Source organism: Tursiops truncatus, chromosome X (assembly GCF_011762595.2).
Source record: "Tursiops truncatus isolate mTurTru1 chromosome X, mTurTru1.mat.Y, whole genome shotgun sequence".
In the NCBI taxonomy this organism is placed as follows: Eukaryota; Metazoa; Chordata; class Mammalia; order Artiodactyla; family Delphinidae; genus Tursiops; species Tursiops truncatus.
This window is the reverse complement of record NC_047055.1, coordinates 82,653,376-82,679,685: the sequence shown is the minus strand read 5'-3', so window position 1 is coordinate 82,679,685 and position 26,310 is coordinate 82,653,376. Positions and strand designations below refer to the sequence as shown.

Below are 26,310 nucleotides of genomic sequence, written 5' to 3'. Positions count from 1 at the left end.
TGATAGCCAGTTATACCAGCCAGAAACCTTGCCTTGACACCTCCCCTCTGCCAAACGTCAGTTCCATCACTAAATCTGGTCCATTTTATCTCTTAAACATTTCTTGTAATCTGTTCACTTCTCTTCATCTCAGCTTCTCTCTCTCTTTTTTTTTAAATTGAAGTATAGTTATTTAAAAAGTTGTTCAACTTCTCTTTATCGGGCCTACTGTGACTAACTCTTAATTGGTCTACCAACATCTACCCTTATCTTCAATAATCTTTCTTCTTGCTTCAAGCCAGAGTGATCTTTTCAAAAAGCAAATCTGGGGCTTCCCTGGTGGTGCAGTGGTTGAGAGTCTGCCTGCCGATGCAGGGGACACGGGTTCGTGCCCCGGTCTGGGAAGATCCCACATGCCGCAGAGCGGCTAGGCCCATGAGCCATGGCCGCTGAGCCTGCGGGTCCGGAGGCTGTGCTCCGCGACGGGAGAGGCCACAACAGTGAGAGGCCCGCGTACCGCAAAAAAAAAAAAAAAAAAAAAAGCAAATCTGATCATGTCAACCCTAGGGCTTCAATGGCTATCCATCTGTCTTAAAATAAAGACAAAGTTCCTTGTCATCACCACTTTTAAGACCCTCCTTAGATTCACTGTGCACCAACTCCTCTCTGCTCTCTACACTTCAGCCAAATGGACCTACTTTCAGTCCTTTCATTCTGTTTCCCCATACAGGGGTTTTGCATATGCTGTTCTTTCTGCTTAGAATCATATTCCCTCCCCTTTTCACCTAGTTAACACTTACTCATCCTGCAGATCTCTGCTCAATCATCACTTTCTCAGGGAAGCTTTTCTTGACTTCCCTTTACTAGGTCAAATTTCCCTTACTGTATGGTATCCTATATCTCTCCTTTGTAGTCCTTATTACAGCTGCAATTTTATGTTTATTTATACAAGTCTGTTCATATCTAACTGTCCCACCAGCATATAAGTCCCATGAGAACAGGGAACATACTTGCTTTTGCTAATCAAACCCAGTGCCTAGCAGAGGGCTTGGCACATAATTGTGACAAATTTTTCTAAGGCACAGAACAGTAACATGCAAGAACATTAGATAGTGAGATGGGCTCTCCACACAAAGATATAATCAACTGAACCTAAAAATACAAAAATAGTTACATATATAGGATACTACTATGTGCTAGGCACTTTAAAGATGTTACCTCATTTAATCCTCACAGCAATCCTGCAAAGCAGGAAGGTATTATCCCTGTTTTAAAGACATGAAAACTGACGCACAAATGACTTGTCTAAAGTCACACAACTAGTAAATGACTGAGCTGACGCTGGAACCCCAGTCCATATAAAGACCTTCACCGCTTTTATTCGTACTCCATTTTCTACTCACTCTTCTTCCAAACATTCTCATTATACCACAATAAACCACCCTCCAACTCATCAACAAAGGCCTCCATTCACATAGTGCTCAGAGGATCTCTCACGGGCAGCACAAACACATTTATGCCTTAAAATTTGCCTCTAAAGGCTTCCAATTTTTACAATGGTGATACTATCTGTGTATAAATCGGTGCCAGGAATAATATAAATACACAGATCCCTTAAGCAGATACACTGCTTACTAGTTTGGAAAATCTAGGCTTTTGAAAAATTTTATTCAATGTTAACACTAAATGTATTTTCAGACTCTTTACCAAACTACATGCAATGACTATATATACACACACATATATGTACACAAACATAACACACACACACACTCAGATATATCTCTTTCAATTATATGGGTTCAGATTCTAAGCCCTGATTCACATTTTAATAGATTTATTCATTTTGAAAAAATGATACTTTAAAAATTCAAATACAGAAAAGTACAAAGTAAAATAAGGCCCAAATTCCACCATCCAGCATATTTTAATGGCTTTTCCTATTTCTATGCATATATACATGTATCTTATATAATTTTACATAAATACTATATATACTATTCTGTGAGCCTGTCTTCTTCCCACTCCAGAATGCATTGTGGACATCTTTCTACATTTCAATTGCTTGTACACCTGACTAAGGACATATGCAATTAAGTAGACATCTCGTCCATAAACTTAAGATATATTTTATAATATTCTAGTTTAAATATCTTTAAAATTCTTTTTCATACTGAATACGTAAGATAACTTATTGGCTATGAGAATACTGATGTACAATTAACATAAGATAACTTTTCCTCAAAACCCAAATTCTTCTTGCACCACAAGGTTGAATTAACCCTCACTCCAGATGCTTTCTTTTTTGATACTTTTTTTTTCCTTCAGGTATAATAGCCTAAAACAAGGGTTAGCAATCTACAGCCTGCCACCTCTTTTTGCAAATCAAGTTTTAATGGACAAAACCATGCCCACTTGTTTATGTATTGTCTATGGCTGTGTTGATTAGTTACAACCACATGGCTTGAAAATATTTACTAATTGGCCCCTTCCCAGAAATAGTTTGCTGGCCTCTGGCCTAAAACTTAATTTGCTCAAAGACATAATGAATCTAGACAAGGATAAAAGTCTCTATGTTGTCAAATCACACCACTCTATCATAGTGACTATAACTATAGGCCTAAGTGAATCAATCTTTATGGTTTTAGTTCTCATAAATAAAGAGGGTCAGGTATAAACAACTTACTTCATATACTTTGTTCCAGTTGTCTGTTTCTAGTTTCTGTTGACTCTGTTTAAGTTGGTTTAAACTTGGCTTAATAAGAGAATTTCCTACTGTTTCCTTTGTCCAGTCATCCACCAGTTTGTGTAAGTCATCTGTGAACATCCCTTTTTTACTAGCTGGAGATTGCTGGCATGATGCTGCACTACTTTCCGCCGCACACAGTGGATCTATAAGAAGAAAAAAAAAAACAGAGAAACCAGGAAAAGGAATTAAAACTGATAAACAAATACTCTTTTTCGGCCAGTAATGCAGAACTACATATTGGGTATAGATAGGGTAACCAGACATTCTAGTTCTGGCTTAAAGCTATGGTCCTTGTGTAATTACTAACAGTATCTCTTTCACTCTCAAAAGTTTCTTCTTGTTTGGATGGCAAATTATATGGTCACCTTAGGTATAAGTCAAATATAATAAATAGTATCTCAAAAATATTAGTATCAACTGTACTCTTATCATCAGGTTCCTCAGACAGATACTTAGAAGAGTTAAAAAACAATGACAGAATGTTAAAAATGGAAAGAACCTTAGAAGTCTAATCCAAACCACTTGTTTTATAATGGGGAAATGAGGCCCAGAAAAAGTAAATTGACATGCCTGAATTCCTTTTTTTTAAAATACATTTATTTATTTTTTATTTTTGGCTGTGTTGGGTCTTCATTGCTGGGCGTGGGCTTTCTCTAGTTGCGGCGAGCGGGGGCTACTCTTCGTTGCGGTACACAGGCTTCTCATTGCAGTGGCTTCTCTTGTTGCGGAGCACGGGCTCCAGATGTGCGGGCTTCAGTAGTTGTGGCATGCGGGCTCAGTAGTTGTGGCCCATGGGCTCTAGAGTGCAGGCTCAGTAGTTGTGGTGCACAGGCTTACTTGCTCCGCGGCATGTGGGATCTTCCCAGACCAGGGATCGAACCCGTGTCCCCTGCATTGGCAGGTGGATTCTTTTTTTTGTTTTCTTTAACATCTTTATTGGAGATGTTAATGCTTTACAATGTTTAATGTTTAATGCTTTACAATGGTGTGTTAGTGGCTGCTGTATAACAAAGTTAATCAGCTATACTTATACATATATCCCCATATCCCCTCACTCTTGCGTCTCCCTCCCACCCTCCCTCTCCCACCCCTCTAGGTGGTCACAAAGCACCTAGCTGATCTCCCTGTGCTATGTGGCTGCTTCCCACTAGATATTTTACATTTGGTAGTGTATATATGTCCACGCCACTCTCTCACTTCGTCCCAGCTTACCCTTCCCCCTCCCCGTGTACTCAAGTCCATTCTAAACGTCTATGTCTTTATTCCTGCCCTGCCCCTAGGTTCTTCAGAACCATTTAAAAAATTTTTTTAGATTCCATATATATGTGTTAGCATACGGTATTTATTTTTCTCTTTCTGACTTACTTCACTCTGTATGACAGACTCTAGGTCCATCCACCTCACTACAAATAACTCAATTTTGTTTCCTTTTATGGCTGAGTAATATTCCATTGTGTATATGTACCACATCTTCTTTATTCATTCATCTGTCGATGGACACTTAGGTTCCTTCCATGTCCTGGCTATTGTAAATAGTGCTGCAATCAACATTGGGGTACATGACTCTTTTTGAATTACAGTTTTATCAGGGTATATGCCCAGTAGTGGGATTGCTGGGTCATACGGTGGTTCTATTTTTAGTTTTTTAAGGAACCTCCATACTGTTCTCCATAGTGGCTGTATCAATTTACATTCCCACCAACAGTGCAAGAGGGTTCCCTTTTCTCCACACCCTCTCCAGCATTTATTGTTTGTAGATTTTTTGATGATGGCCATTCTGACCGGTGTGAGGTGATACCTCATTGTAGTTTTGATTTGCATTTCTCTAATGATTAATGATGTTGAGCATCCTTTCATGTGTTTGTTGGCAATCTGTATATCTTCTTTGGAGAAATGTATATTTAGGGCTTCTGCCCATTTTTGGATTGGGTTGTTTGTTTTTTTGACATTGAGCTACATGAGCTGCTTACATATTTTGGAGATTAATCCTTTGTCAGTGGCTTCATTTGCAAATATTTTCTCCCATTATAAAGGTTGTCTTTTGTCTTGTTTATGGTTTCCTTTGCTGTGCAAAAGCTTTTAAGTTTCATTAGGTCCCATTTATTTATTTTTGTTTTTATTTCCATTTCTCTAGGAAGTGGGTAAAAAGGATCTTGCTGTGATATACGTCATAGAGTGTTCTGCCTATGTTTTCCTCTAAGAGTTTTATAGTGTCTGTCCTTACATTTAGGTCTTTAATCCATTTTGAGTTTATTTCTGTATACAGTGTTAGGGAGTGTTCTAATTTCATTCTTTTACATATAGCTGTCCATTCTTTTACATGTAGCTGTCCAGTTTTCCCAGCACCACTTATTGAAGAGGCTGTCTTTTCTTGATTGTATATTCTTGCCTCCTTTATCAAAGATAAGGTGACCATATATGCGTGGGTTTATCTCTGGGCTTTCTATCGTGTTCCATTGATCTATATCTCTGTTTTTGTGCCAGTACCATACTGTCTTGATTACTGTAGCTTTGTATTATAGTCTGAAGTCAGGGAGCCTGACTCCTTTTTCTTTCTCCTTTTTTCTTTCTCAATATTGCCTTGGCTATTTGGGGTCTTTTGTGTTTCCATACAAATTGTGATATTTTTTGTCCTAGTTCTGTGAAAAATGCCATTGGTAGTTTGATAGGGATTGCACTAAATCTGTAGATTGGCAGGCAGATTCTTAACTACTGCGCCACCATGGAAGCCCCATGCCTGATTCTTGCAATTAGATACCAGCAGAGCCAGGCCCAGAATTCTAAAGCCTAGAGAGCCTATAGAGAAGCCTATAGAGAAGAACTTTTTCTTTTAATATACCATACTGACTTTCAACAATCTTCAGAAAACTAGAATCTCATTTAAATTTTTGTTTACCAATATTTCTGTTTATTATTGATAAAAACAATGTCTATCTAGAATAGCAGAAATAAGAAGGCAGATGCTTTTGTTAGCCTCATGAGTTCTGGAGTACAAGATGTCCAAATAGATGAAATAAATCACTTACAGATGTCTTCATCAGTGAAAAGTTTCCTAATCTGAACATCACACTGTCTTTATATTATTTAGTACTATTACACAGGCTAACTAAATCATTCTCATAGAAAAGATTCATAAAGTTCCTCTGACTGATTTACAAGTCAAAACTTACAGAGTGGGTCTAAAATGAATTTTAGTAAATGCAGTTGTGAAATGTAAGCACAGTAACACTTCCACAGATTTAATTAAATAAACATGTGAAAATATCTTGTACAATTGTTATGGGACTTTTTTTTAATTGTGAAAAACTATAAAAATGTAAAAGATAATGCAAGAAGCCTACATATAAACACTTTCAAAGTACTTTTCTTTATATTCTTTGAAACTCATAACAGGCCCGTGATACAGGTTCAGCAAGTATCATTCTATTTTGGGGATGGGAAGACTGGAATCCAGAAAGTAAACAGCTGAGGTTATACGCTGGGGTTAGAACCCAAGTATCCTGACTATTTGGTCAGTGTGCTTTCCATTGTACCATGCCAATCCATGCAACAAACTGGGAAAAGGATAAGAAAATTGCTTAATAAGGAGGAACATGATAATCTCAATGACTGCTTATGCATAGTCTGTCATTCTCTATGACCCTTGTGCTACTGAAGGCTTAGAGTCAAGGAGATTAAAAGTTAAATGGACATAGGGAACTATACTCAATATCCTGTGACAAACCATAATGGAAAGAATATGAAAAAGAATACACAGATATATATATATATAGATATATAGATATATGGCTGAGTCACTTTGCTGTACAGAAGAAATTAACACAACATTATAAATCAACTATATATACTTCAATAAAATTTAAAAACAAACAGAAAAAAAAAAAAACAAGGGAAGTCTGAGAAAAACTGCCAAGAGGAGCTTAGAGACATGACGCGTAAATATCAGGTGGTATCCTGGATGGGATCCTAGAACAGAAAAAGAATTTATGCAAAAACTAAGGAAATCAAAATAAAGTGTGGAATTTTTTTTTTTTTTTTTGGTGATACGCGGACCTCTCACTGTTGTGGCCTCTCCCGTTGCGGAGCACAGGCTCCGTACGCGCAGGCTCAGCGGCCATGGCTCACGGGCCCAGCGGCTCCACGGCATGTGGGATCTTCCGGACTGGGGCACGAACCCATGTCCCCTGCATCGGCAGGTGGACTCTCAACCACTGCACCACCAGGGAAGCCCAAAGTGTGGAATTTTGTTAATAAAAATTAAATGGAAATATAGTAGTGAAAATTGCTTAAGAAGAGTTTAATGAATTAAGGGGAACATATTCTCATATAGAAAAGTGTTTTACAAAAATAATGTTTACTAATTTTGAGTAACCATGATGTACTAAAAGGACGTACCAATCTTGTTGGAATTCCTACTTTTTTTTTTTTGAATTCCTACTTTTTTAAAACTTAAAACCCAAGGACACACAAGTCAGCCTATAATAAAAGTATCATTTTTTCCTGTTATCCCTCTGCACATTCATGTGATTCTCTGCCAACTCCAGTGAGCAAACAAATAGCACAACAATGTTGGGAAAGACTTTGGAACTGAAGCCTTTATAGATTGTGTTCTTAACCTGGAAAAATGTCAGCAGGTAGAAATAAAAAGCAGACGATAGCCAGAAACATATACATATTAGTGCCAGCATTTCTGCCCACCCAACTAATCTGAAGGAGTATTTTTGTGCTCATTCCCCTTTAGTTTCTTTTAAAAAATAGAGCTAAGTTTGAATGTCATTCATTTAAGAACATTTCTGCACTAACGGAAAACCCAACGTCAGGATTCTTCTTGTGTACAAATCTGGTGGAACAAGTGATCTTATGCACTCAATTGGCGGGCAATGATGGCTGCTGCACTAGTGATACAGTTGCCAACAAGTAGAGGAAGAAATAACAAACCGAAACAAGTATTTATTTTTCTTTTATTGAAGTAACATTGATCTCTAACATTATATAAGTTTCATGTGTACAACACTGTATGTCTACTTCTGTATACCCTACTGAATGTTATTCAGTGCCTAACTATTCCGTTAGGCACATTTATTGACTGATTTCATTTGAAAGTTATTCATATCATATTAAAGTTCACAAACCAGAAATTACCCAATGAATGCACATTAAAAGAAGTACTCTTCAAATGTGTTTTATGATAGGTAGTAACATAACTTCAAAGGTGCTCTTTAATATTCATTTCTTATTGATGAAATGAGTAAAATCAGAGTTCAGTCCTTGGTGTTCTTTTTTGCTTTCCCCCAAGGTGATTCCTATATTCAGATAGTTCCAGCGATCACCCAACTGCAAATGTTTCCATCTCTTATCTCAAATCTTGATGTCTCTTCAGTCCAACCTCACAGCCAACTCCCAAATTGTTTCTCCAATTCAATGTCAATAAATTCTTCAATTAAATACACCTGAAGTCAAGCCTATCATGGTCTAAGCATGACAGTTTGCCTAAATCTTATATTTCTTTTAAAGATACCATATTTTTTACAAACCACCCAGTCTCAGACTCTTTGGATCTCTCAACAAACACACACATATCCAGTTTATTACCACATCGTGGCAAATCATCCTATACAGCATCTCCTGTCTGTTTTCACTTCCATAGTTCTCTAAACTCTTAATCATCTCATATACGGACTGCCATGATGGCAATGATCTAAACAGATTCACTCCCTGGTTCTAGCCAATACATTCTTCACATTGCCACCAGAGTAGTACCAGTTAAATGCTGTTTTCAGCATTTCATTCCTCTCCTCCAAAAAGCCCCCCAAAACGCAAACTTTAACAGTTTCTTAGTACTAACAATAGTGGGTTTTCAACTTGTTTCAGTGGCAAACTCCTTGGTAGTCATGATTGTCTTTGCAGAAAATGCAAACATAGATTATCTTATTTATTATCCTTGAACATCATATCATTTATTAAGCTTAAATACATAATAATGTGTTAGATTAAATATATTATCTTACATCAAACCATAGTACAGATAAGCTGTGGCAGTTGCCAAAAATTAAAAAAAAAAGTGTGGGGGAAAAAACCTTCTAATGTAAACTCTCCATTTCACCCAACTGTTACATTCTCTTTCTCCCAAATACATCTCACATTTTACGATTTGCATGCCTTTATAACATGCAATTCTACCTACTGACAATACTCTTCACACTCCATTTCATCAATTTTAATCCGGTCCATTTACCTTTCAACACCAACTCAAATCCTACTTCCTGAATGAAACAGTCTCAGACCACTATCGCCTTTGACGATCTCTCATTGCCTCCTTTCAATCCACTGAAGACAGGATGTCTGGTATTGGGAGGCAATGCAGTATAACAGTGAAGAGCCAACACTTTGGAGTCAGACAGATTTGCTTAACCCCACTAACTGTAGTCTCCTTGCCTATAAGGACAGACTAACTTCTACCTACTTTAGAGATGTTTTGAGGATTGAGATTATGTAATGCGATTATGTTTCAGGGCTCCCAAGACCACTCACAGATTTACTGATTCCATAGACGGTCTTACAGAACTCAGCATATAGTTGTGCTCATAGCCAAGTTTGTTACAGCAAAAGGATGCACATAGGATCAGCAAGGGAAAAATACACAGGATTCTAGAGAAATTCATGCACAGACTTCCCTATGCTTTCTTCCTATGGTGAGGGAGCATTCTTGAGTATGCTCCTTTCTCTCAGCAACAAAAAATGGTAAGTTTCCGGTCAGGGAAGCCCAGTAGAGACTCAGTGCCCAAGGTTTTTATTTGTGACTGGTCATGTAGGCACCTTTTGCCTAGCATTTACCAAAATGCCAGACTCTAAGAAGGAAAACAGGTATTCGGCATAAATCACATTATTTGTACCAACAATCTAGGCAACGTGAGCTATACTTATCAGTTAGGGAAGAAAGGGAAACCAAGTTCCTGCACACCAGCCAAGGTCCAACCTTGGAAACAGGCCTTTCTATAGATAGCAGTCTTGTGCCTGCTATGTTAACTCTTTTCTGCATAGTTTAGCACAGTGCTCATATTATAAGTTAACCACATACCTAAATTGTAGATACCATTACATGCAATATCCTGCATCAGTTCATGTTTCTCACAAAATAGGTATACCTGTGTGTAGGGAAAGATGGACGTGGATCTTTGTATATATGTTAAGGCAGTGCTTCTTAAAATGTGTTCTGTGAAAAGTGGGTTCTCTGGTAAAACTGTTTTGGGACATGTACATTTATTTCCTTTCTTGAAAATTCTCAATTCATATTAGCACATTAAAGGATCTAAGAGAGTCTACAGTGAAAAAATGGTTTTTATATGATTGACTCCAACATTTCCTATTTGACCATACAACACCTATTAACTCCTTGCTGACAGCTTACAAAATGCTGCGCTAAGGCCAACAAATGTGTCCACCAATCTTGGCCAAATGGCGAAAATATGAAATGTCAGCAAGCTTTGAAAGAGAGCTATTAGAACTAGAAATATGAAATCACTTGGTTCTGTGATAGTCAATGAAGTAATAAAACCACTAGAAGGTATGTGTGGAACACCCTATCTTTGCAAACTTGGCTTCAATGAATTCTTAAAAGAAAGAGAAAATGAAGATAATTTAGTTCCCATTTAGGGAAATAATATTGTCATATTAGGTCTGCTTAGGAATCAATCTAAACATTTTAATAAATAAGTTAATTTAATGGAAGTTTAATAGTTAGATACTGTCATTTCTATCTGCTAAAAAATAATTTATGGCTTCTAGCATGACAGAGTGAGGAGGTTTTCAAATCCTCTCCCTCAAAAGCAGTAATAAAACTGGACAGAACTCTCAAAAACAACCATTTCAGCAATCTGGAATTTGCCCAAAGTCCTACAACAAAATCGAAAGTGTTACTCATGAAAACTACTCAACTTTTAAGAACTGTGTAATCTGTGGCGTTTTTGCCCATGGCTGTTTCTGTTACCTCTGCACCAGCTCTTTTTGCTCAGCAATTCAACCGCAGCAGGACAGGCTGAGAAAACAATAAGCTTTGCTACTGCTGCCAGAGGTAACTCACTTGATTTGGAGCTTTAGAAGCAGTGTCTCCATTAACCTGAGGTTAACAGGGAGACCTGGGAAGTGAGACAACCATCGCAGGCTTGATCAATTCTCCACATATCTCAGGTTGACTGGAATATCGTCACATGCACAGCATAAACTCGAGGGCCCAAACCATACACACATCACTGGCTGACAGAGCCTGAACATGCAAGGAGGAGGCATGAGAAATCCTAGAGGAAAATGAAAGCTAGAAAATGGCCTCAAGTTTAAATGAGTTTCCCAGGCCAGGCCACACATAGATCCAGTAGCAGAAAGTGGAAGCCCTTCAGGCTTGAGGTGTTTAAAAGTGCAACCTCTGATCAATCTCTGGCTGAACACTAAGTAATGCAGATATAGGGGTCAATCCCAGGAAGTCAAGCTTAAAAATAAAAACTAGGGGGGAAAACTGAGCAGAGACATCAGCAGCTATACACTGCGGGGCAAACGGGCTTAACATATTTAGTCTCTCCATAAAAGCTGGACAGACTACATGGAGCAGCAATCTGAGGATTGTGAAGAGTTAATAGTAGCAGGTGAATAGGGAATAAAACCAAAATTCAAAGTACCATTAAAATAGCAGTGAGTTTACCAATTTTTCCTATCTGGTATCCATGGCTAATCTAGAAGCAGGCACTGGGGTATTCAAAGAGAAATCTCTAGAGAAAATCCTCTACTTTTGGCATGAAAAATGGGAAAGGGAACTTCCAACATTCTCAAAATGTATAGAAATTCCTATTTTTTCTTCTTTTCTCTGTACTCTCTCCCCTACCCCCAAGCAATCCTGTGGTGGGAAAGTCCCTGGAAGCTCATGGAAGCCAAACTCTGAGGGAGGGGACCCCTCCCTTCTGATCAGTGGCGTGAGTTATGGTTCCATGACAGTGAAGACAATCACTGTTGCTTTACTGCTGTCTCTAATCTCCCAAACCTTGGCCCTAAACATGTGCACAGTGGTAGGTGTGCACAAGAGAGCGGAGTAACTAAAATCCCAGATTTCTGGCTGAGGAACAAAAAAAGGAGTCAATGGGAATCAGAAAGTACTGGAGGTACTGCAGGGAGGGAAGAACTGAGAAAAGTTATTTTTGAATTCCTGGATTTACTACTGAGCTGTGCATACATGAATCCAATCCTATTCAGCATACCAAACACATGAAAACTGAAAGAACAGACAACTTCCCAAGACTGAGACCCACTAGGAGACCCACACGTGGGACAGGTCCAAAAAGCACCACAGAGGCAAAGCAAATGAACTGACATTAGAACAACAGAACACAGAAGACAGGTTGGAACTCATAAGGTAAAAATAACTGGGTCAATTACCTCCTATAACAAAAATGTCAACATTCTACATAGGATTTTAAAAAGACACCAGAGTCCTAGAATATTCAAAATGTCCAGGATAAAATTCAGTATGACTTGGCATACACAGAACCAGGACAATTTCAACTCATATGGGAAGAGATAACCAACAGATACTAATTCAAGGACAATACAGATGTTGGAATTATCTGACAAAGACTCTAAAGCAGCTATTATTAAAATGCTTAAATAGGTAATCACAAAAACTACTGAACCCAATGACAAAACTGAAAATCTCAACAAAGAAATAGAGAAGAACATAAATGAAATTTTAGAACCAAAAAATATATAACAACCAAAAAAACCCATCAAAAAACCTCCTTGGATGAACTCAATAGCAGAAGGGAGATGACAAAAGAAAATTCAATTTTTTCCCAGTTTTATTGAGATATAAGTGACATAAAGTACGGTATAAGTTTAAGGCGTACAGCATAATGATTTGAATTACATACATCATGAAATGATTACCACAATAAGTTTAGTGAACATCCATCATCTCATATAGATACCAAATAAAAGAAAGAAATTTTTTTCCTTGTGATAAGAACTCAGATTTACTCTCTTAAAAACTTTCATATAACATACAGCAGTGTTAATTGTACTAATCATGTTGTACAGTACATCCCTAGTACTTATTTATCTTATAACTGCAAGTTTGTACCTTTGACCACCTTCGTCACCACACAAAGATACTATATTTTTGTTTTTTTCGTTTTTGTTTTTTTTTTTTTTTTTGCGGTACGCGGGCCTCTCACTGTTGTGGCCTTTCCCGTTGCGGAGCACAGGCTCCGGACACGCAGGCTCAGCGGCCATGGCTTACGGGCCCAGCCACTCCGCAGCATGTGGGATCTTCCCGGACCGGGGCACGAACCTGTGTCCCCTGCATTGGCAGGTGGACTCTCAACCACTGTGCCACCAGGGAAGCCCTGTATTTTTTTTTTTTGACTATATTTCTCATGCTGTACATTTCATCCCTATGACTCATTTATTTTCTAACTGGAAGTTTGTACTCATTCCCACCACCCCCCAGAAAATTCAATTTAAACAACAGAGAAATAAGACAAAAAACAAACATGTACAGAAACTAAGGGACCTATAGGACAATAGCAAAAAGTCTAAAATCTGTGTCATCAGAGTCCCAGAAGGAGAGTGAAAAAAAGAGCATGATAAGAAAAAAATATCTGAAGAACTACTAGCTGAAAACTTGCTAAATTTGGGAAAGGACATAAACCCACATATTCAAGAAGCTCAGTGAACTCAAAACAGAAATAAACACAAAGAAACGCATGCCTACATATGTAATTGCTGAAACTGAAACAGAAAAATTGCTGAAAATTAAAGAGAAGAAAAATTCTGAAAGCAACCAGAGAAAAACAATGCATTTTATACAGGAAAACAATGATTGAAATTTCTAGGGATTTCTCATCACAAACCATGGAAGCTAGAAAGAAGTGGCATAATATTTTCAAAATGCTAAAATACGTTGTCAACCCAAAATTCTGTATACAGCAAAATTATCCTTCAGGAATGAAGGCATGAAAAAAGACATTCTCAGATGAAAAAAAGTTAAGAGAATTTGTCACCAGCAGATCTGTTCTAAAAGAGACACTAAAGGAAGATCTTCAAACAGAGGGAAATTATATGAGTAGGAAACATGAAAGAGCAGAAATGAAGGAAGACCAACAGAAGTGGTAGATATCAGGGTAAATGTATTCTTTTCAGTTCTGAAACTCAAGCAAAATGAAAATTATAACACCGTGTGATATGGTTTTTCATATATGTAGATGGAATACTTAAGACAGTTTATAGAAGGAAGAAATCTATATGGATGTAAGGTTTCTACATTCCTCTTGAAGTAGTAAAAGATTGATTTTAAGTAGACTGAAAAGTTATAATCCCTAGAACAACCACTTAAAAGTGTACAAAGAAATAAAGAAAAAAACATAATAGATAAATTAAAATGGAATACTAAAAGTACATTCAAATAAACCAAATGAAGGTAGGAAAGGAAAAGGAATAAAAAACAAACAGAAAACGGATTTAAAATATGGCAGACCAAAATCCAAACATATTGATCATTACATTCACTATAAATGGTTCTAAAATATTTGAAAGAGATTGCAAGAATGGATTTTTTTTAATGTGACCATAAGCTGTCTGCAAGAAACTCACTTCAAATATAATAATACAGGCAGGTTAAAACTAAAAGGATGAAAAAGATACACCATGCAAACAGTAACCAAAAGAAAGATGGAATGCATATTTAATATCAAAGGAGACATCAAAGCAAGCAAAAATAACCAAGAATAAAGAGGGATATTACATAATGATAAAAGTCAATTCACCAAGAAGACGTAACAATGCTGTGTCTGTAACTAACAAAATACCCTCAAAATACATGAGGCAAAAACTGACAGAATTGAAAAGAGAAAAAGACAAATCCTTAATTACAGCTGGAGTCTTCTACACTGTTCTCTCACTCAACAATAGAAGTAGTGCACAGCAAATAAGCAAGGATATAAAATAATTGAATAATACCATTCAAACATCTAGATCTAACTGACATTTATAGAAAACTCTACTAAACAACAATAGGGTATACTTTATTTTCAAGTGCACATGAAACATTCACCTAAATAAAACCATATCCTGGGTCATAAAACAAACCTGAACAAACTGAAAGTAATCAAAACCATTGAAAATATATCTTCTGATCATAATGAAATTGAAGTACAAATTAGTAACAGAGATAATAAGAAAAATCTCGAAACACTTGGAAATTAAACAACACAATTTACCAAATAAACCATGGAACAAAGAGGAAGTTTCAAGGGAAATAAGAAAATATTTGGAACTGAAAAAACCCCTACAATACAACATATCAAAACACAGAGGATCCTAGAGAGCAAAGAATAAACCTTAATGTGTGAAAAAAATTTAAATCATTTAGGAAGTCATAAAGATCCCAGGATGGAATGCATTTGCCAAAAAGTACAGAACTTTACAGCAAAAAGAGTCAATTTTAGCGGCTTCCCTGGTGGCGCAGTGGTTGGGAGTCCGCCTGCCGATGCAGGGGACGCGGGTTCGTGCCCTGGTCTGGGAAGATCCCACATGCCGCGGAGCGGCTGGGCCCGTGAGCCATGGCCGCTGAGCCTGCGCGTCCGGAGCCTGTGCTCTGCAACGGGAGAGGCCACAGCAGTGAGAGGCCCGCGTACCAAAAAAAAAAAACCAAACAAGAGTCAACTTTAATGTATGAAATTTAAAAAAATCATTCAGGAGGCCAGGGGCTCTCAGGATGGAATGCAGAATGTGACAAAAGAATCTAATCATATTACAAATGTATGAAGGAATCTCACATAAAGGAGTACAGGAACAAGTGCTGACCTACATAACTTTGGAAAAGAGTGGCACCTATAATATTAAAGGCAAAAGAAACTATTCATAAGCACTGCATTCTAGTTGATAAAGGTATTTCCCACTGGGGCATAAATGAACAAATCTGAAACCACTATACCTTATACTGGAATTGGACAATTAAATAAATAGATAGGGGATGGTGAGAGCCTCTCACTGTTGGACTGGGAGTTTACAGATAAACAAGGGAAGAAGGCTATATAATCCGTATGGTAATGGATTAAAGTTGGAGATACCAATATGAATGCATATTTACCTTAATATAGACACAGATGGTTACATATAGAAATATTCATAGACATGGATATATATCAGTTAGTATGCATAGATATATTTCCTTATCCGTCAGCTAAAAGGGCCTAGAAGCAATGACACCCCAGTAGCAATGAGCACACCAAGCACCCAGATCTTGTTTTCTAACCTAATCTCCGATAAAATGAATTATGGTTCCTTGTGGAAATGGTGGCTTCTAGGAGCAGAAAGTATACCAGATGAGCTTGGAGAATGTTCCACTGCCCGTGTAGGGAAGCAAAACTTGCCACCCCAAAATATCTCTTTGGCTTGTGGATTATTTCAAGCTAAAAATAATCAAGGCCCAAATGACTTGGGAAGAAACTTTGACTTCCCTCTCACTGCCTAAAATAATTTAGATAGAGGACCTGTTTCAATTATAGGGCTATCACCAGAGATATATACAAAGAACAGGGCTAGGTATGGTAGGCTAAACTGTAGGCAGAGCTAAAGATCAGAGTCCACTCTGTGTCCCACTGTCTCTGCATGGCCCAGCAAATATTTGCTTTTCCATCTTCATGTGAATTGCCTTCCTCGCCTTTGAAGTCCCCCAACATCTTCTTTTGTTGTTAGCTAAAGATGGTATTTAAGGTGAGGGCTTCAGTCATTTTGGTGAGTTACTCAGTTTTCCTGGGTCTCTCCCATGTATACATATTTTTTTAAATTTAATTTTATTTATTTTTTTTATACAGCAGGTTCTTATTAGTCATCAATTTTATACACATCAGTGTATACATGTCAATCCCAATCGCCCAATTCAGCACACCACCATTCCTACACCCCCGCGGCTTTCTCCCCTTGGTGTCCATACATTTGTTCTCTACATCTGTGTCTCAACTTCTGCCCTGCAAATTGGTTCATCTGTACCATTTTTCTAGGTTCCACATACAGGAGTTAATATACACTATTTGTTTTTCTCCTTCTGACTTACTTCACTCTGTATGACAGTCTCTAGATCCATCCACATCTGAACAAATGACCCAATTTTGTTCCTTTTTATGGCTGAGTAATATTCCATTGTATATAGGTCCCACAACTTCTTTATCCATTCGTCCGTCGCTGGGCATTTAGGTTGCTTCCATGACTTGGCTATTGTAAATAGTGCTGCAATGAACATCAGGGTGCATGTGTCTTTTTGAATTATGGTTTTCTCTGGGTATATGCCTAGTAGTGGGATTTCTAGATCATATGGTAATTCTATTTTTAGAATTTAAGGAACCTCCATACTGTTCTCCATAGTGGCTGTATGCATTTACATTCCCACCAACAGTGCAAGAGGGTTCCCTATTCTCCAAACCCTCTCCAGCATTTGGTGTGTGTAGATTTTGTGATGGTGCCTATTCTAACTAGTGTGAGGTGATACCTCATTGTAGTTTTGATTTGTATTTCTCTAATAATTAGTGATGTTAAGCAGCTTTTCATGTGCTTCTTGGCCTTCTGTATGTCTTCTTTGGAGAAATGTCTATTTAAGTCTTCTGTCCATTTTTGGATTGGGTTGTTTGTTTTTTTAATATTGAGCCGCATGAGCTCTTTATATATTTTGGATATTAATCCTTTGTCCATTGATTTGTTTGCACATATTTTCTCCCATTCTGAGGATTGTCTTTTCGTCTTCTTTATGGTTTCCTTTGCTGTGCAAAAGCTTTTAAGTTTCATTAGGTCCCATTTGTTTATTTTTGTTTTTATTTCCATTACTCTAGGAGGTGGATCAAAAAAGATCTTGCTGTGATTTATATCAAAGAGTGTTCCTCCAATGTTTTCCTCTAAGAGTTTTATAGTATCCGGTCTTACATTTAGGTCTCAAATCCATTTTGAGTTTATTTTTGTGTATGGTGTTAGGGAGTGTTCTAATTTCATTCTTTTACATGTAGCTGTCCAGTTTTCCCAGCACCACTTATTGAAGAGACTGTCTTTTCTCCATTGTATATCCTTGCCTCCTTTGTCATAGGTTAGTTGACCATAGGTGCCTGGGTTTATCTCTGGGCTTTCTATCTTGTTCGATTGATCTATGTTTCTGTTTTTGTGCCAGTACCATATTGTCTTGATTACTGTAGCTTTGTAGTATAGTCTGAAGTCAGGGAGTCTACTTCCTCCCGCTCCATTTTTTTCCCGCAAGACTGCTTTGGCTATTCGGGGTCTTTTGTGTCTCCATACAAATTTTAAGATTTTTTGTTCTAGTTCTGTAAAAACTTACACTGGCAACTTGACAGGGATTGCATTGAATCTGTAGATTGCTTTGGATAGTATAGTCATTTTCACAGTATTGATTCTTCCAATCCAAGAACATGGTATACCTCTCCATCTGTTAGTATCATCTTTAATTTCTTTCATCAGTGTCTTATAGTTTTCTGCATACAAATCTTTTGTCTCCCTAGGTAGGTTTATCCCTAGGTATTTTATTCTTTTTGCTGCAGTGGTAAATGGGAGTTTCCTTAATTTCTCTTTCAGATTTTTCATCATTAGGGTATAGGAATGCAAGAGATTTCTGTGCATTAATATTTTATCCTGTAACTTTACCAAATTCAATGATTAGCTCTAGTAGTTTCTGGTGGCATCTTTAGGATTCTCTATGTATAGTATCATGTCATCTGCAAACAGTGACAGCTTTACTTCTTTTCCAATTTGTATTCCTTTTATTTCTTTTTCTTCTCTGATTGCTGTGGCTAGGACTTCCAAAACTATGTTGAATAATAGTGGTGAGAGTGGACATCCTTGTCTTGTTCCTGATCTTAGAGGAAATGCTTTCAGTTTTTCATCATTGAGAATGATGTTTGCTGTGGGTTTGTCGTATATGGCCCTTATTATGTTGAGGTAGGTTCCCTCTATGCCCACTTTCTGGAGAGTTTCTATCATAAATGGGTGTTGAATTTTGTCAAAAGTTATTTCTGCATCTATTGAGATGACCACATGGGTTTTTTTTGTGTGTGTGTGATACGCGGACCTCTCACTGTTGTGGCCTCTCCCGTTGCAGAGCACAGCCTCCGGACACGCATGCTCAGCGGCCATGGCTCACGGGCCTAGGCACTCCACGGCATGTGGGATCTTCCTGGACCAGGGCACAAACCCGTGTCCCCTGCATCGGCAGGGGGACTCTGAACCACTGCGCCACCAGGGAAGCCCGACCATATGGTTTTTATTCTTCAGTTTGTTAATATGGTGTATCACATTGATTGATTTGCGTATATTGAAGAATCCTTGCATCCCTGGTATAACTCCCACTTGATCATGGTATATGATCCTTTTAATGTGTTGTTGGATTCTGTTTGCTAGTATATTGTTGAGGATTTTTGCATCTATATTCATCAGTGATATTGGTCTGTAATTTCCTTTTTTTTCTAGTATATTGGTCTGGTTTTGGTATCAGGGTAATGGTGGCCTCATAGAATGAGTTTGGGAGTGTTCCTTCCTCTGCAATGTTTTGGAAGAGTTTGAGAAGGATGGGTGTTAGCTCTTCTCTAAATGTTTGACAGAATTTACCTGTGTAGTCATCTGGTCCTGGACTTTTGTTTGTTGGAAGATTTTTTTTTTTTTTTTTTGCTGTACGCAGGCCTCTCACTGTTGTGGCTTCTCCCATTGCAGAGCACAGGTTCCCGACACGCAGGCTCAGCGGCCATGGCTCCCGGGCCCAGCCGCTCTGCGGCATGTGGGATCGTCCTGGACTGGGGCATGAACCCGTGGCCCCTGCATTGGCAGGCGGATCCCCAACCACTGCGCCACCAGGGAAGTCCTGTTGGAAGATTTTTAATCACAGTTTCAATTCCATTACTTATGATTGTTCTGCTCATATCTTCTATTTCTTCCTGGTTCAGCCTTGGAAGGTTATACCTTTCTAAGAGTTTGTCCATTTCTTCCAGGTTGTCCATTTTATTGGCATACAGTTGCTTGTAGTAGTCTCTTAGGATGCTTTGTATTTCTGCGGTGTCTGTTGTAACATCTCCTTTTTCATTTCTAATTTTATTGATTTGAGTCCTCTCCCTCTTTTTCCAGATGAGTCTGGCTACTGGTTTATCAATTTTGTTTGTCTTCTCAAAGAACCAGCTTTTAGTTTTATTGATCTTTGCTATTGTTTTCTTTGTTTCTATTTCATTTATTTCTGCTCTGATCTTTATGATTTCTTTCCTTTGGGTTTTGTTTGTTCCTCTTTCTCTAGTTCCTTTAGGTGTAAGGTTAGATTGTTTATTTGAGATTTTTCCTGTTTCTTGAGGTAGGCTTCTATAGCTATAAACGTCCCTCTTAGAACTGCTTTTGCTGCAGCCCATAGGTTTTGGATCATCGTGTTTTTGTTGTCATTTGTCTCTAGGTATTTTTTGATTTCCTCTTTGATTTCCTCAGTGATTTCTTGGTTATTTAGTACTGTATTGTTTAGCCTCCATGTGTTTGTGTTTTTTACATGTTTTTCCCAGTAATTCATTTCTAATCTCATGGCGCTGTGGTCAGAAAAGATGCTTGATATGATTTCAATTTTCTTAAATTTACTGAGGCTTGATTTGTGACCCAAGATGTGGTCTATCCTGGGGACTGTTCCATGAGCACTTGAGAAGAAAGTGTAATCTGCTGTTTTTGGATGGAATGTCCTATAAATATCAATTAAATCTATCTGGTCTATTGTGTCATTTAAAGCTTGTGTTTCCTTATTTCTTTTCACTTTGGAAGATCTGTCCATTGGTGTAAGTGAGGTGTTAAAGTCACCCACTATTGTGTTACTGTCGATTTCCTCTTTTATAGCTGTTAGCAGTTGCCTTATGTATTGAGGTGCTCCTATGTTGGGTGCATATATATTTATAATTGTTATATCTTCTTCTTGGATTGATCCCTTCATCATTAGGTAGTGTCCTTCCTTCTCTCTTGTAATATTATTTATTTTTAAGTCTATTTTATCTGATAGGAGTATTGCTACTCCAGCTTTCTTTAGATCTCCATTTGCATGGAATATCTTTTTCCATCCCCTCACTTTCAGTCTGTATGTGTCCCTACGTCTGAAGTGGCTCTCTTGTAAGCAGCATATATATGGGTCTTGTTTCTGTATCCATTCAGCAAGCCTATGTCTTTTGGTTGTAGCATTTAATCCAGTCACGTTTAAGGTAATTATTGATATGTGTTCCTATGACCATTTTCTTATTGTTTTGGGTTTGTTTTTGTAGGTCCTTTTCTTCTCTTGTGTTTCCCACTTAGGGAAGTTCCTTTAACATTTGTTGTACAGCTGGTTTGGTGGTGCTGAATTCTGTTAGGTTTGGCTTCTCTGTAAAGATTTGATTTCTCCATCGAATCTGAATGAGATCTTTGCTGGGTAGAGTATTCTTGGTTGTAGGTTCTTCCCTTTCATCACTTTAAGTATATCATGCCACTCCCTTCTGGCTTGTAGAGTTTCTGATGAGAAATCAGCTGTTAACCTTATGGGAGTTCCCTGTATGTTATTTGTCATTTTTCCCTTGCTGGTTTCAATAATTTTTCTTTGTCTTTAATTTTTGCCAATTTGATTACTATGTGTCTCGGCGTGTTTCTCCTTGGGTTTATCCTGTATGGGACTCGCTGCACTTCCTGGACTTGGGTGGCTATTTCCTTTCCCATGTTAGGGAAGGTTTCGACTATAATCTCTTCAAATATTTTCTCTGGTCCTTTGTCTCTCTCGTCTCCTTCTGGGACCCCTATAATGCGAATGTTGTTGTGTTTAACATTGTCCCAGAGATCTCTTAGGCTGTCTTCATTTCTTTTCTTTATTTTTTCTTTAGTCTGTTCCACAGCAGTGAATTCCACCATTCTGTCTTCCAGGTCACTTATCCGTTCTTCTGCCTCAGTTATTCTGCTATTGATTCCTTCTAGTGTAGTTTTCATTTCAGTTATTGTATTGTTCATCTCTGTTTGTTTGTTCTCTAATTCTTCTAGGTCTTTGTTAAACATTTCCTTATTTTATTTTATTTTTTTTTTGCGGTACGTGGGCCTCTCACTGTTGTGGCCTCTCCCGTTGCGGAGCACAGGCTCCGGACGCGCAGGCTCAGCGGCCATGGCCCACGGGCCCAGCCGCTCCACAGCATGTGGGATCTTCCCGGACCGGCACACGATCCTGTGTCCCCTGCATCGGCAGGTGGACTCTCAACCACTGCGCCACCAGGGAAGCCCTGTTAAACAGTTCTTGCATCCTCTCAATCTTTGCTTCCATTCTTTTTCCGAGGTCCTGGATCATCTTCACTATCATTATTCTGAATTCCTTTTCTGGAAGGTTGCCTATCATCACTTCATTTAGTTGTTTTTCTAGGGTTTTATCTTGTTTCTTCATCTGGTATATAGCCCTCTGCCTTTTCATCTTGTCTAACTTTCTGTGAATGTCTCCCATGTATACATGTTATTAAACTTTTGTTTGATTTTCTCCTATTAATTTGTGTCATGTTAATTTAATTTTAGACCAGCCAGAGGAACCTAGAAGGCCAGAGGAAAATTTCTTCCCGCCCAACACCAGTAAGTAAAGATTTGTTCAAAAACAAAATTCTTCAAAATAACTGACCGGTACTCCTCAAAACTGTCAGGGTCATCAAAAACAAGGAAATTCTGAGAAACTGTTGAAGCCAAAAGGAGCCTAGGAGACATGACTGCGAAATATAATGTGGTGTCCTGGATGTGATCCTGGGACAGAAAAAGGATATAAAGTAAAAACTAAGGAAATCAGAGTAAAACGTGAATTTTGATTAACAATCATGTATCTAGATTGGTTTATTAGCTGTGATAAATGTACCATACTAATGTATAAGATGTTAATAATTGGGGAAACTGGGCATGAGAGATATGGAAACTTTCTGTACTATCTTAATAATTTTTGTGTAAATCTAAAAATATCCCCCCAAAATAAAGCTTAATTTTTAAAAATCTTAGTAGATGCAGCCAAAGTAGGGCTCATAAGGAAAATTTATAGCATTACATGCTTGTATTACAAAAAGAAAGGTCTCACATCAAAAATCTAAGCTTCTATTTTAAGACACCAGAAAAACAGCAAAATAAAAACAAGGCATGTAGAAGGAAGGAAATAATAAAGATAATAGCAGAAATCAATGAAATTTAAAATTGGAAAACAACAGAGAAAATCAATAAAAGTACAAATGGATCTTTGAAAAGATCAATAAAATTGATGAACATCTACAAGACTGACAAAGAAAAACAATGATGCAAATTACAGATATCAGGAATTAAAGAGATGATAATACTACAAATATACAAGATATTAAGAAAATAATAATGAACAACTCTAAACACAAAGATTCAGCAACGTAGATGAAATGGACCAAGTTCTCAAAATCCACAAGCTACCAAAACTCAGCCAACAGAAAATTTATAACCTGCATAATCCTGTAACTACTATTCAAGAATTTGAATTTGCAGTTAAAAACCTCTAAAAAAATAAATCTCTGAGCCCACATTGTTTCCCTGGAAAATTCTTCTAGACATTTAAAGAAGAAATGATACTAATTCAACACAAACTGTTTAAGAAAATAGAAAAAGAGGGAGGAGAATGCCTTCAAAAAACGCAGCGAAAGGACCTAGGTGAATTTGCTCTTAAGACAATGAAAATATGGGCAAAACAACTAAAACCAACCATTTCAGAACTCTAACAATTATCCAAAGACAAAGAACAAAATAAAAATCATTAACCCAGGACAAACTACTGAGGTCTGTGACATTTTTAACTTGTCGTAATTCCCATACCCCTTTCACCCCAGCTCAGTGTTGTGGTAGCCAAAAGCCAGGAACACTGCAGACAATGGAGAAAACAGACCTCTTTTTGAGCTCCCTTAAAAGCACTATCCCCAGAGCACAGTCAATATTTTGTCTGAACTCGAAACAACCTGGGAAAACCTGTATTATTAGTGTGGTGGATATTTGATTTCACTCAGAGTTCAGCTCAGCCCAGCCAGGCATGGGTATGAGGGGCAGGAAGAGGTAGGGGGCTACCTCCAGAGCATTACTGAAACAATAGGAAAGTGCTGGCAACAAATCAGATGCTTAAGGCTATGATTTCAGTTTGGGCAAATAAGATCCTGGTCTAGAATTTAAAAACAATGTTAGGACAACTAAATGACTATAGGAAAATTTGAAAACCTCTGACATATTCCTGGGAATATAAATCTCTGCCATACCAGGAAAGACCTGAAAAAGGAGAATGGACTAGTCATTCAATTCTGGCTCGATTTGAGTTCCTGGGCAAGCAGGAAGTAAATTCAAAGGATATCTTGCAAACTAAAGCCTGAAGGTGTGCCTTCTCACAGAGATTTTCTTGACGACGACAACCAGACAAGGCATTTAATAAAATATTCTGACCAATTATTGGTTCACCACTAACTGTACTGGCCCAGGTGTGAACTCTAGCATACCAGGCTTTAAAAATTTTTTTTAGAAATTTTTTACCTAGCAAAGAACTCAATGGCTAGCAAAGAACTCAGGGAATACAGAATTAGTAAAGGAAAATCACTAAACAAATAAACAGAGAGACCTTCAAGATGGCAGAGGAGTAAGATGTGGAGATCACCTTCCTCCCCACAAATACATCAGAAATACATCTACATGTGGAACAACTCCTACAGAACACCTACTGAACACTGGCAGAAGACCTCAGACTTCCCAAAAGGCAAGAAACTCCCCACGTACCTGGGTAGGGCAAAAGAAAAAACAGAGACAAAAGAGTAGGGAAAGGGCCTGCAGCACTGGGAGGGAGCTGTGAAGGAGGAAAAGTTTCCACACACTAGGAGGCCCCTTCACTGGTGGAGATGGGGGGTGGTGGTGGGGAAGCTTCGGAGCCACGGAGGAGAGAACAGCAACAGGGGTACAGAGGGCAAAGCAGAGAGATTCTCGCACAGAGAATCAGTGCCGACCAGCACTCACCAGCCTGACAGGCTTCTCTGGTCACCCACCAGGGCGGGGATGGGGGTGGGGGCTGGGAGCTGAGACTCCGGATTTGGAGGTCAGATCCCAGGGAGAGAACTGGAGTTGGCTGCGTGAACAGCCTGAAGGGGACTAGTGCGCCACAGCTAGCCGGCATGGAGCCAGCAGATCAAATATCCAAAATCAACTCGATGTACCCTGCATCTCTGGAATACCTGAATGGACAACAAATCATCCCAAAATTGAGGCGGGGGACTTTGGAAGCAACTGTAGACTTCGGGTTTCCTTTCTGCATGTAATATGTTTCTGGTTTTACGTTTATCTTAGTTTAATATTTAGAGTTTATTACCATTGGTAGATTTGTTTATTGATTTGGTTGCTCTCTTCCTTTTTAATTTTGTAATATATAGAAATATATACTGTTTTCCTTTTTCCCTTTTTCTGAGTGTGTATGTATATACTTCTTTGATTTTGTCTGTATAGCTTTGCTTTTACCATTTTTCCTAGGGTTCTGTCTGTCCTTTTTCTTTTTCTTAGCATAGTTTTTAGCGCTTGTTATCATTGGTGGATTTCTTTAATGGTTTGGTTGCTCTTTCTTTCCTTTTTTTATGAATTTAAAATTTTTTTAATTTTAATAATATATATTTTTTCTTTTAATACCTTTATTTTATTTTATTATTTTTTTCTTTCTTCCTTTTTTGTCCTCCCTTTTCCTCTGAGCGGTGTGGCTGACAGGGTCTTGGTGCTCCAGCCAGGTGTCAGGCCAGTGCCTCTGAGATGGGAGAGCGGAGTTCAGGACATTGGTCCACCAAAGACCTCCTGGCTCCACATAATATCAAATGGCGAAAGCTCTCCCAGAGATCTACATCTCAACGTTAAGACCCAGCTCCACTCAATGACCAGCAAGTTACAGTGCTGGACACCCTATGCCAAAAAACTAGCAAAACAGGAAAACAACCCCACCCATTAGCAGAGAGGCTGCCTAAAATCATAATAAGGTCATAGACACCCCAAAACACACCACGAGACACGGTCCTGCCCACGAGAAAGACAAGATCCAGCCTCATCCACCAGAACGCAGGCACCAGTCCCCTCACCAGGAACCCTACAAAACCCACTGAACCAACCTTAGCCACTGGGGGCAGACACCAAAAACAACAGACACTATGAACCTGCAGCCTGTGAAAAGGAGACCCCAAACATGGTAAGTTAAGCAAAATGAGAAGACAGAGAAACACACAGCAGATGAAGGACCAAGGTAAAAATATTAAATGGAAAAAATACTAAAAGCAGCAAGGGAAAAACAACAAATAACACACAAGGGTATCCCCATAATGTTAACAGCTGATCTTTCAGCAGAAACTCTGCAAGCCACAAGAGAGTGGCAGGACATATTTAAAGTGATGAAGCGGAAAAACCTACAACCAAGATTACTCTACCCAGCAAGGATCTCATTCAGATTCGAAGGAGAAATTAAAACCTTTACAGACAAGCAAAATCTAAGAGAATTCACCACCAGCAAACCAGTTTTACAACAAATGCTAAATGAACAT

At 38.2% G+C, this 26,310-nt stretch overlaps 1 protein-coding gene across 1 annotated transcript in view; it reads right to left on the bottom strand.

Moving 5' to 3' along the window:
* WNK3 (WNK lysine deficient protein kinase 3) overlaps nt 1-26,310 on the bottom strand; it is a 145,959-nt gene that overhangs the window by 1,683 nt on the left and 117,966 nt on the right. Inside the window, exon 21 of the mRNA XM_073799048.1 lies at nt 2,666-2,871. Within this exon, the coding sequence (XP_073655149.1) occupies nt 2,666-2,871 (206 nt within the window). The remainder of the gene's footprint in view (nt 1-2,665; nt 2,872-26,310) is intronic.